Source organism: Limanda limanda, chromosome 10 (genome assembly GCF_963576545.1).
Source record: "Limanda limanda chromosome 10, fLimLim1.1, whole genome shotgun sequence".
Lineage (NCBI taxonomy): Eukaryota > Metazoa > Chordata > Actinopteri > Pleuronectiformes > Pleuronectidae > Limanda > Limanda limanda.
In genome coordinates, this window is record NC_083645.1 from 26,448,508 (window position 1) to 26,461,504 (window position 12,997).

Genomic DNA, 12,997 nt, shown 5'->3' on the forward strand with positions numbered 1-12,997 from the left:
GTAATAAAGTGGAACGAGATAAAACCGTCTCGTGTTTGAAACTGTATCATCAGCGGCTCTCACTCAGCTGCATTAACCTGAGGATTAACCTCCTGTAAACGAGCTGTTCTGATGCAGCGCTCGGTTTTGTTTACTCACAGTAGAAAGAGGATTTTAATAGAGTGTAAGCTCCACCGCCGATAAAGGATTTCCAAAGGTCAGTTTGCAGGTTAATTCAGTGGAGGCAGAATAATTCTAAATATAATTTCACCGGGCAAATATGCACCAAATATCCTGCAGTGAAAATTCAACTGTGTCCTCTCACCCTCCTGATGCTTCGTCCTGATGACCACTTCAGGTCTGTAATCACTCTCTCTCCTTGTCTTCTGATGATCCCACTCACCCCCCCCCCCCCTCTCCTTCTGAAGTGCACGGATTGATCATCACAATCAAGAAGATGTTTTCTCTCTGTGGTCATGAGTCGGTTTCTGTCCAGGTCACCACCCGCTGAGACAACAAGTGGCCGGATTGATCCTCACACCACTCCAGGTGAAAGACTGAGAAGTGATATGAGGAAGAGGAGAAGAGGAGGAGGAGGAGGAGGATGAGGAGGAGGAGGAGGAGGAGGAGGAGGAGGAGGAGGAGGAGGAGGAGGAGGAGGAGGAGGAGGAGAAAGAGGAGGAGGAGGAGGAGGCGGAAGAGGAAGAGGAAGAGGAGGAGGAGGAGGAGGAGGAGGAGGAGGAGGAGGAGGAGGAGGAGGAGGAGGAGGAGGAGGAGGAGGAGGAAGAGGAGGGTGAGGACAGGAGCGATGAGAAGGAGGAGGAGGAAGAGGAGGATGAGGAGGAGGAAGAGGAAGAGGAAGAGGAAGAGGAAGAGGAAGAGGAAGAGGAAGAGGAAGAGGAAGAGGAAGAGGAAGAGGAAGAGGAAGAGGAAGAGGAGGTGGGTGAGGAGTAGGAGGAGGAGGAAGAGGATGAGGAGGTAGAGGAGGCGGAGGAGGCGGAGGAGGCGGAGGAAGAGGAAGAGGAAGAGGAAGAGGAAGAGGAAGAGGAAGAGGAAGAGGAAGAGGAAGAGGAAGAGGAAGAGGAAGAGGAAGAGGAAGAGGAAGAGGAAGAGGAAGAGGAAGAGGAAGAGGAAGAGGTAGAGGAAGAGGAAGAGGAAGAGGAGGAGGAAGAGGAAGAGGATGAGGAGGAAGCAAAGGGTGAGGAGGAAGAGGAAGAGGAGGAGGGTGAGGAAGAGGAGGAGGAGGACGAGGAAGAGGACGAGAAGGAGGAGGAGGAGGAGGAGGAAGAGGAGGAAGAGGAGGAGGAGGAGGATGAAGAGGAGGAAGAGGAGGAAGAGGAGGGTGAGGAGGAAGAGGAAGAGGAGGAGGGTGAGGAGGAGGAAGAGGAGAAGGAAGAGGACGAGAAGGAGGAGGAGGAGGAAGAGGAGGAAGAGGAGGAGGGTGAGGAGGAGGATGAAGAGGAGGAAGAGGAGGGTGAGGTCAGGACAGGAGCGATGAGCAGAGAAACACTCGTGATGAATATGGCATGAACACAACAGACTGATATTTGAATACAAAAGAGATTTCACAGCGTTGAGACAACTTGAGGGAAATGGAGAAGAACAATTTATGCAAAATGTATTCGAAGTTTCCACCCACAGGGAAAGTTTGCTTGTAGCTCAGCAACAAAAGAAAGTTTGGTTGGAGCAGAGTGACTTTCCAGAAAAAGAAGCAAATACATCCTCCAGGTTTTCACTTCTTTAACCTTGACAGATGCTTAGTTTGCAACCTGAAGCTCCAGGAATGTGCACAGCTAAGCACCAGCCTCCACTGTAAAAAACGAATTACAGCAGATAAGTGTCATCACCTCAATTACAGCAGCAGCCAGGAATATTTCCTGTTCAGCAGAGGTTGGAAAGACGAAATGGAAAAAGGGCAAAGGAGGCGAAAAGGACACGGGAAATAATTTATCATCACGGCCTCCGTCTGCAGCGAGGAGACGCCGAGGAGAAGATGCAGGAACAGATAACTTGAAGTTTACTGCGCTGAGGTGACTGACTCCAGGTCAGATCTCTGATGGCGACACGTCAGAAGGTATCAGAGGGGAAGAGGAAACCCGATCTGCAGCAGCAGGCAAACAGGAGGCGAGAGGAGTGAAACGCTGGAGGAGGAAAGCAGCCGCACGGATCTGTGTTGTGTCCACAGACGACTTCTCATCAGAGCATCAGAGACGGGAGGTTAATGAGAATCTATGGGTGAAGTTCACAGACTCGAGTTTGGGAACTTTCTCTCAAAACTGCACAAAAACAAAAATCTGGCAGCTACACAGTCAGAGAACGGAGCTGCATCGAAAACTCACTGGTTTCTCATTTAAAAACATATTCACAACGTTTACAGCTGCACAAATAAATGTTTCTTATCCTGGACAATACTTTAACAAACGACTCCTTCAGATCATAAGGATGAAACGAGGAGAGATTAAAAAAGACTTGAGGGTTTATAGTCCAGGCAAAGTAGCGTTTTACAACCGACTCATTGTAAAATAATTTTTTTCAGCATAGATCATTTCTATGAGGTGTCCAGAACAACATACTAAAAGTCCTAAGAAATCCTAGTTGAGGAAATAAGTTTAATTCTCATCAATGTGTGCCAATAAGGCCCGGCAACAATACACCCCAAAAAGACTATTTTTTTCCTTTACTCCAATCAAAATGAAACTTTACACAATGAAAGTAACCATGAAACGTAACATTTTTTGTATTACAAGTTTCTTTTGAAATGAATTTGACAAGCACATGAGCTCCACACTTATTGAATATGTCCTAATTTGCATAGGCAAACACCATTCATATTTATTACAAATACATACATAAATTCATTTTCAAAGAAACTTGTAATACAAAAAATGTTACGTTTCATGGTTACTTTCATTGTGTAAAGTTTCATTTTGATAGGAGTAAAGGAAAAAAATAGTCTTTTTGGGGTGTATTGTTGCCGGGCCTTATTGGCACACATTGATGAGAATTAAACTTATTTCCTCAACTAGGATTTCTTAGGACTTTTAGTATGTTGTTCTGGACACCTCATAGAAATAATCTATGCTGAAAAAAATTCTTTTACAATTACTTCTATTTTTGACTCCAAAATGGGCTACTTTGCCTGGACTATTAGTCGACTTCTCCCTGGACAGATATTTAAAAAGCACCTCAGCAACAGGATGAATGTGACGTGTTTCCTTCAGGGCACGAAACATGATTTAAGAAAACAAAAAAAGGCGGCTTGGAATTTACACTCTCCCTTCAGAGAGGACGACTCCTCTGAGCCGGACTTGAATATCTCATCTCGTTAGGATGTAATGACAGCCAATGAGATGGCTCAGCTCGCTGTGCAAAGCTTCCATCACTGCAAACAAAAACTTCCTTCTCTTTTCTGTCACTGAGATACCATCTGCAATTTCCAGCTTAGTTAGGGAGGGAGGGAGGGAGGGAGGGAGTCCATCATAACGCTGGTGAGGGCTCATTCCACTGAGAGGAATCAGGACGGACTCTTTGTTTCTTGTTATTTCATGTTCGATTCCTCTTCTTCCTTCTCGATAAGAGCTTTAAAGCCGCCGGGCTCGATCGGACTCGAGGCTTCGGCCGAGCAGAGGGAAACAGTTTAATCGGAAATGGAGCCTTTAGCTGATAATAGATAAAACACACAACCAACATGATGGACACAGAGGAAGCAGATGAAGACTGTTCCCTCTGTGGGAATCATGTTGGCTCTACACTGTCGATACAATACTGTCGTCCTCCATGTTGGATCTATACAGTGTCTCTGAGCGCTGAGACGTTTGTAACACAACATTAAAACAGGCTTTAGCCGGGATACAACCACTGAGGCATGAGGGTAAAGTACGCAGGCAGCCCTGTGTGTCTGTTTGTGTGTGTGAATGTGTGCGTGTGCGTACTGTACAGTGGATGGGAACTCAAGCTAACACAAGAACAGAAGCTGGATCTTGAAACAAAGAAGAAGATTTTGAACTAACAATGTGTTTGTGTGTTTGTATCTTTGTGAGTAGCATTTTAAGAATAGAACCTGGAACATACGTGTGTGTGTGTGTCTGTGTGTGTGTGTGATGAAGACTTGTTTCAATAGACCATATGGTTAAGGTCTGCTGGTGTTTTGGATCTGCTTCAGAAATCTGGTTTTAAAAAAAACACATAAGTTCCATAAAACAACCAAACAAAACTAATGTATTGTTTTGTGTAACTATCTGTTGCATTAGAACTGGAGCCGGACATGCAGGAGGAAATGTGCTGCAGGAGCTTTGCGATGGTTGTTATTATTGTGTTTGTTTATAGGATGGTTCACGACAAAATACACAAAGAATCTTAAATTATTTAAACCTACAATCACAGAAAACCAGTGCGTAACACAACTAAATACATTAATCCGACCAGAACCCACACTGGAAACAAACTGAGCCGAAGTTACTGATTAAAACCCACAAATCCAATTCTTATGACTCTTGTGTTTACGCCACAATATGAAACTGCTTTATGAGGTCGTATGAAATATAAAAGGTCAGAGCAAATGACGGTAAATGTTATTAGAAAAATACCAAAAGTTATGATTTCTAGGATCCTTGTTTTCCACAACATCACCACAGCTCGGTAACGTCTTTCCAAACACAAACCATATTTTCCCCCAAAGAACAGAGATGGAACGAAAGCGTCTTAAGGCCAATTTATGCCTCTCCGTTTCTTCTATTACGGACAGATAAGACCGCCCTATCCGTCGTGAAACGCCCTCTCCGAATGCTTCGGACAGCTTTTCGTACACGTCTGATTTTTCTAACTATCCGTCTTCATGTTGGAGACCCGACGGACCGCTCTTGGCTGTGATTGGTCCGCGAACGACATCGTTTCCGTATGACGTCATTTCCGTATTTCCGGACCTCAAACTTCCTGTTTACTTCCTGTTTACTTCCATGTAGCATCAAACCCAAACACAACTATGATTCTACGATTAATGTGACGTGTGTGTTAAGCCAGCGGAGTTGTCCGGCTGACGGTGGCTCGTTAGAGCACTGAGGGCATGTGTGCACGGTCACAGACGGTTATAACGAGCTTTCAAAACGGCGCTAGCAGGCTAGGCTAGCGGGCTAGGCTAGCCACCATGCTAACTGCGGTGGTAACAGTGCAAGAACCCGCCGTCACGACTTTAATTCCACTTCTATCATGACACTGTTTCCAGTGTTGGGGAGTAACGGAATACATGTAACGGCGTTACGTATTTAGAATACAAATTATGAGTAACTGTATTCCGTTACAGTTACAAATTAAATAGATGGTATTCAGAATACAGTTACATTGTTGAAATCAGTGGATTACATGACGGTACTTCTCGACTTTATTCACTCTCTCGTAAATCCACCGGCGGCACAGCCCCCAGGAAGCAGCTGGAGACCAGGGCTGCCGTAAGAGCGCCCGGACCCCAGCGGCGTGAAGGAGCCTCACCGCTACCCGCTCGGGAACGTTACAGGCCCGGGACCGAGGCTCTGAGAGAGTTCCGTCGCTACCAGAAATCTACGGAGCTGCTGATCCGCAAGCTGCCCTTCCAGCGCCTGGTGAGAGAAGACCGACCTGCGCTTCCAGAGCTCCGCTGTCATGGCTCTGCAGGAGACCAGCGAGGCACGCCGGGTTCACACCGGACACTGAAGCGCCGGGCAGCGCTAATAATATCACCCGTTGACCAAGTAGTATAAAAGCATTTAGTCACTTGTTGCTCCAACATTAACTGCAACCGCGTCCCAATTTAATTTCATCCATCTTCAAGAACTTCTCCGCTGTTCTCTCCGTTCAATGTCGGGTGTCGAGGGTAAATTACGTATTCTCCGCCCCCGCCCCCTCTCTTTTCATCTTTATGACTGCTTGTGTGTCTGTAGTGGATGGGCAGAGGGGGGCATTTAATAATGTGATCGGTAAAATTGGTAAAATTAAAACTCCAGGACAACAGAAGGGGAATACAAACTATGGGATGCATACTTTATCATTTATATCATATAATATGTCATCAATATCGTTTAAAGTCATTTTTCAGTGTGTTTCATGGAGCGATACGCTCGCGTCAAGCGCAAAAAATAGACTCGACGCCGAAACGATCGCTGCACGGCGCGAGGCAGCCTTGGCGCAGGGGGGGTGGGGTTCAGCCTCCGGTAGGACCCGCACAGAGATGGGAGTGGATGGGAGCCGGACATCCAGCTGCCCCGCCGCATCTTGCGGAGAGAGAGTTTAAACTGCTGCTGCTCCACTGACTATAACAACGCCGCAATCATACGCTTAAAAAATGCAATACAAACCGGAAGTATTCCAAGTATTCAGAATACGTTACTCAGATTAGTTAATGTAATGGAATACGTTACAGATTACATTTTTGGGCATGTATTCTGTATTCTGTAACGGAATACGTTTTGAAAGTATCCTTCCCAACACTGACTGTTTCTATAATACCGTCAGGTTAGAAGCAAACACTGGATAGTAGTTAGTGCCGGGAGTCCCTGCTGACTGTGTGTGGAAGCTGGGGGGGAGCTAGGTCCGGGTAGCTTCTAGCTACATGTAGCCTCAAGCAGATTCAAGCTGTGGAATCAGCAACACAGTTCGGAAACAAGACCGGGGAACCGCTGAGCTAAGAAACGATTACATCAGCATTTTGACCCGCTGGGTGTCACTTTATTTAGTTCTGTTAGTTGCCATGGTTCAGTGTGTGGGACGCAAGCTAACATGTCAACAGAGACACGTGGACTTCTTCTTCCCAAATGGGGTAGGCTTCTCTGAGCTCGTCTTCCGTTGCGCCACCTATGGGTTTGGCGATGAATTTTTTCCGACGGACTGTGTCGGAGAAGTAAAAATCAAAAAGACTCTTTGCCTCTCGCTGAGACCTCTCCGAGAAACGGACACGTAGTAGTATATAAGAGCCTTTATTCTCACATGGTTGCGTTCGAGGCTCATTCTCTTTCCTGTTGGACAAACACTCAGGATCTGGTTGTCTGAGCGGATGAGATTCTCCTCCGCTGACAGACGAGTGTTTATCTGCTGGAGAACATTCCCACTGACGCTCTGTGACCAGTAGATTGCACCGAGGCTTCCACTGCAGGCGGCGAGCAGCAGGCCGGCGGCGTGAAGAGCGAACGAGGTCAGAGGTCACGCCTGGCCACGAGCTGCTCGCTGCACAAACATCATCTCCACTGCTCGGGGGGGGGGGGCGTTAACCAGCGGGAAGATATGATGCAACAGAAATATCACTTTGTGCAACTTACTTAAACAACTTATAAAGATCTCAGAGGTTTGTATCGTAGCTTTTACTTCCCCGTCTGAAAAGTTGCTTGGTACTGATTATATGTTTAATTAATGCCAAAAAACTAACGTGATTTAAAATGTAAATATTTTTTAAATTTAACGGTCTGAAGATTTTAAAACCAATGTCAGTTGGGAAAAAATCTTCTTCTGCTTCTTCTGGTGTCAGAACAGACGCATGAAGTGACAGTTTAAATAGACGAATGCTGGTTGGACGTGATGTCCTCTGATGACATGAGAGCATCACTAATGAGACACACACACACACACACACACACACACACAGACACACACACACACACACACACACACACTCGGAGGCAGCTGGTGTTTTCATGGCTCCAGCCGGCGGCAGACTTACTGGACATTTCTGCCTCCACAGAGTTGCCGGAGCTGTCGCCCTCGACCAGCTGACACCGAGTGAGACCTCTCGCTCAGCAACTCTCCACTCAGGCTCCTGACACTGTTTTCCATTAACTTTAATCAAAGCAGTATTATAATTTAGTTTTTATGGCAACTTAAGGGCATTGAACAAATGAAACACAGAAAACTGACTTGTCAATAGGTAAAGTTTTTCTCTGGAAGATGTTTAAAATCTGTTCAAACATCACTTCTCCTTCAGAAGGTCGAGCTGGAGTCAATCCCAGTTGACATGAGGCTGGAGGCCGGGGACAGACTGGACAGCCTGGTCCTGTTTAGACCTCATGTCCAGTCTAATATATTCTTTAGTATTATACTGTCTGCAATATCTAACTGGGTCCATTCGCCAGTGGCTATTTGATATACAAGTTGTTAGCCTCCACAAACCCACGACAGTTTCTAATGACAACTTTTCATAATTTAAAGAAGTTCCCTAAAGGCCGTCTTGAGAAATCACGTCCACAACATGATTTGTTCGGCCACCGTGACCTTGACCTTTGCCCTTTGACCACCCAATTCTATCCAGGTAAATTTTGTGACTAAGAGAACATTTAAGCCAAATCTGAACAGATTCTCTCAAGGTGTTCTTCAGGGAACAACTGTTTTTTGTGAGTTCAAAATGACTTTGACCTTTCACTACTAATATCTACACGTTCACCTTTGAGTCCACTTCAAGTCATTCTGGAGCTACGTGTTCAGAAGTGGACAGATGGACAGTCTGAAAACATCCAGCCTCCACAGCTTTAACCCTGTAACCTGCCACGATCATCAGGTCAAGTGCCGACTCAGAAAAGCCAAATCTGCCGGACGGACTCAGGAAGCTGATGGACTGTGGTTTTATCATCAGAGCAGCGGAGTGAGATCCTGATCTCTGTGCTGAGACGAGACCTGAGTGAAGGAAACTGCAGCAGCTGTTTGTCTGTGATAAACAAGCTGTTGGAGGAAGCGTCGGTGTGACCTTCAGGGACACGACTGAGACTCTGTGAATCTGAGCTCCTGCTGTGAGCCTGGATCCTGCTGCAGCTCTCTGGGGACGTTCAGAGATGTTGACCGGTCGGTGGAGGCGCCTGAGGCCGGTGATGTCGGGCAGTCTCTCCATCTGTTCAGAGATACGCTGGTGGACTCAGAATGCTGATTCTACAGAGGTGAGGCCTAGCGGAGGATTAATCATCACTCAAATATTATCTATGAGATGGCACATGAAAAATAGATTAGGGAGGTTTAATTATGTTATTTTGCTAGAGGGGTTTATCATGTGTCTTTCTATTATTAAATTGACTAAACAAACTCAACTGGAAAATTCCCTACAAAGCAGTTTTCTACCTGGGGGAGGAAATGCTTCACGTGTGCAGAGACGGAGAATCATCTCCATATTTATACGATGCTCAAAAAGGAATAAAACAATCAGCAGATCATGAAGTTCACCTCCGAGACTAAACACGTCTGTGTGCTGGAGGTTTGTTCCAGAGAATAAAAGAGGGAATCCAACCTCTTCTTTATCTCTGCTTCACCCTCTGACCACGAAACTGCGTCAGCAGCCCACGGACGCAGCGTTGCCCGTGGCAACACGCGGCGCTCAACCCTGCCACCGAGACGCCTCGATGGAAAGTTTCAATCGTTTCTAACTTTCACCACGTTGCTGGTGACCTTTGGCAGCCGCTACCTGCTGATAACTGGCAGGTAGGTGTTGTCGGGAGAAAGTCTTGATTGTGTTGCTGAGTCCTAAAAATAACCCCCTGGACATTATGAGAGGAAAGAGCTGCAGAGCTTCGCCCACATCAGGTTAACATGATGTACAGGTTCGACCTCATGAGTCTCTGATCATCGGACCTGACATCGGCTGAATCCTCCCACGGCCGCGAGACGCATCGGCTGAACGGAAGAGAGACGAGAGAATGAGATGGAAACAATAAGCGCTGCTGTTAGGAAGTGATCGACAGCTCACATCACTGTCACTCACTCATCTGAGTTCATGTGATCGACCAAATGAGTTGACTTTATTATTATAACTTTAATTCTCCTCTCTTTTCCCCTCAGGACTGACTGTGCTCTGCGTGTGGCGTGAGGAACGTCTTCGATGGCGTCTGTAAAGACTCTTTGACGTCACAGACACACATGTTGTCGTGTTATTTGTCTCTGGAAACACGTCGACTGCACAGAACGGAGTAAATAACAATAAACTGTTTTTCTGTGATCTTGTTTGCAAAAACATTTGCACGCCTGAAACAAAGTGATGCTGCTAACGTGACTTATTAATAAACTGACTGATTTACAGACACATGTAGCAGCTGGAGCAGGATCATATCGTGTGTGTGTGTGTCTGTGTGTGTGTCTGTGTGTGTGTGTGCAGATGTGAGCCAGATGAACTACTGTGTATTGTTTATGACTCTTTCATCTGCACCGAGCCGAGTTGTGTTGTGTGAGACGGAGAAAGGAACAAACAGGACCGAGTTACTGAGGCGGCCGCCCACACATCCAGTCTATTCAATTAGGATGTGAGAATCCTTCCTGAGCAGTTTCATGTGGTTCCTGACGGAGGAAGGACGACTCTATGGAGGTGATGGAGGCCAAAGCTCCACTGTTTCATTACTATAACAGGGATTCATGTGGACTGTAGTGGAGATGGTCCCATTAAACAACCTGCACAGTGTCACAGGAAGTTAATGAGTCAGCAGCGGATCCTCCATCTTACATATACAATTTAATAATTCTAATATCTTAAATTTAAATTGTGCACAGTTTTGCAACCTGAAGTAAATCTGATTTTAACTCAAGTTTATTTATGAGCCTATTTCATGAGGGAAAATTCTTGGCCAATTAGCAAATCACAGCCTGCTATCATAGAATATATTAAATTAATATAAAGCAACTGGAAAATGGAGCTTCAAAATTCTAAATGTTTTATTAGCATGCAATAAGAGTAGATTAAACCTTTTGCTTTAATCATATATGTGTTTATTTATGACGTATTGTCAGCTTCTTCTACATCCTATTTTAACATAAAAGGAAAAATATGCCTGGTGTTTGACGACAGTTTCAGGATTCCAGAGCCACAAACCTCCATCACACACTGGCCCTTCCAACCACTTATCAACTAAAGAAGTCTGAATATGTGTGATTCTTCTCCTTCAAGTCTCCTTAATGAGAAGTTATTCATCCACGACGACAGAGGCCGAGAGGTCAGATGAAGTGATGAAGCTGGTTGATTCCTCCGTCCAGCTTGGATCCAGAAAGACGACAGATGAGCAGAATCCTCTTCCCCCCCCCGGGTGGAGCTGTCGCTGGACGTCAGGCGGCTGCTCAGTTGACTGCAGACTGCAGTACCATTTAAAGAGCTATGACACCTTTCACACTTATAGCTCTGAAAATGGCGCTGAGATCTGAGCCAGGCCGACGAGTCCAAGCCTTGAGTTACTGGGGTTTGTAAAGATGTTCTTCATATCCACGTGGCGTCAGGGGCTCAAAGCCACAAATTGAATAACGTGATTTTCTCTGGAACACGTCTGTCAAAGAATTGAAAGTGCCAGTGAACAGTGTTCTGCAGATGAGTGCAGAGGTCTGGAGTGGATGAGGATGAGGATGAGACTAAATGAAAATCACAACGGAAAAAAACAACAACAGCAGCAGAGCAGCGAAGGAAAGTATCAGGTTTGCAAACATTAGGAAACATTGAGTTCTGCATGTCAGCTGAAAATCGGTGGAAAAACAAAAGCTGCATTTGTGCAAACATGGTAAATACTTTATATTCTACACACACACACAAAAAGTACTAGTACATACTTGTTATACCACTGTGCCACGGTCTAAATATCCAGCATTCTTTCCTGAATCGTGTGTATGCTTTTTAATGTGCCCATTTAAACCGTGTTGACACGGTGTGTGTGTGTGTGTTCACGCACGTGTGTGTGTGTGTACCCGGGGATCTGGAGGATTTAAAACGCCTGTGGGAGACAAACAGTGTGGAGGAGCGATGTGATTAGACCTGAGCAGCAGAAACAAGTGGACGAGGGAGGAGAGGAGAGACTCAAGGGAACGAGAGAGGACAAATAACCCATCAGTCTCTTTCACACCCTTCCTATCCTCCCTGGTTCCTTCCTTCCTTACCTTTCCCGTCCTCCCTTCTTTCTACACAAAACAAGAAATGGTTCTTGCCTTGCAGAAAGACCCCTGGAATCCAAAGCGTCCATAAGCAGGACGTCTTTCTTCCACTGGTTTAAGCTCTTAAAAGGTTATGGTCATAAATAAACATACATATGTCTGTTTGAAGAAGCTGTTTCAGTCTTCAACTGGCACTGGGAGGAGCTAAAGTCCCCTTATGTTCAATCGAGCTGCAACGAATGTCACACGTACATCATAGATAATAATCACCTAATTTCTTTTCATCAGGATTTATGAAATACTGCAGGAGAAAGAGTGAAAATGTTGAAAAACACAATGTTAAATCAAATCTGCCTCCGAGCTCCTACAACATCCTTCCACCAAGTTCATGGGAAATCAATTAATCAATTAACTATTGGCGTTATTGATATGTGCATTTGAATGAAACCTTCAAACCTCCATGTTGCTTACGTATTCACTTATTGACTGACCACACTTTATCCCCTCTGACCTGAGAACTGACTGCACCATCAGATCCATTAGTACTGATGCTTACAGCCACACACTCGGTTCTGTGGGAGGAGCCATTCCTTTCTGACACTGGAGTGAGCACAGTGGAAATCACAGATCATCATTTACAGGATCAAATCAAGTCGTGCATCTTTTGGTTCACACATTCAAAACTGTCATTAGCAAAGGAAACATCTTTGTTTCCCTTGTTGATGGAATTCTCAAAATCAATCGTACAAAATCAATTCTCTAAATTGAAGAGCTTGGTCATCGTTCCCTTAACGTCTCTTAACTTTTCACCTTGTGCCTCGTTGATCAGGAGCTGCATCGATAACATTACACAGTCAGATGATCAATCCATGTTTCCATGTGTTCAGCCCATCTTGAAAACACAAAACGCTTTCTGTGTGTCTGAGTTCACAACAAGAACTCAAGAACTGAAGACACACACTCAGATAACACACCACTTAAATGTGAGAAAACCCATACACCTCATTTTGTGTGCACATGAAAACACCAACACAAACACACTGTTTTTCCTTTGCAGACAGAAACTGTCGGAGCCGTCTCGTCTCTGTCATCATCCTCACATCACCCCCCCCCCCCCCACTGTGCTCTCGGTCCTTCTCACTGTGTAAACTGAGGGATTCACAAGCTTCTCTGAGAAAAC

The 12,997-nt window shown here is 45.3% G+C and overlaps 1 protein-coding gene across 1 annotated transcript; it reads left to right on the top strand.

Annotated features, from left to right (window-relative positions):
• Positions 1-678: 678 nt before the first annotated feature.
• LOC133011492 (cilia- and flagella-associated protein 251-like) lies at positions 679-9,784 on the top strand (the record flags this gene model as incomplete). Its single annotated transcript, XM_061079218.1, has 5 exons — positions 679-918; positions 1,003-1,453; positions 7,076-7,138; positions 9,255-9,399; positions 9,757-9,784. Coding segments are annotated over 5 exons (927 nt in total), but the record flags the coding sequence as incomplete, so codon positions are not given.
• Between the last annotated feature and the right edge of the window lie 3,213 nt (positions 9,785-12,997).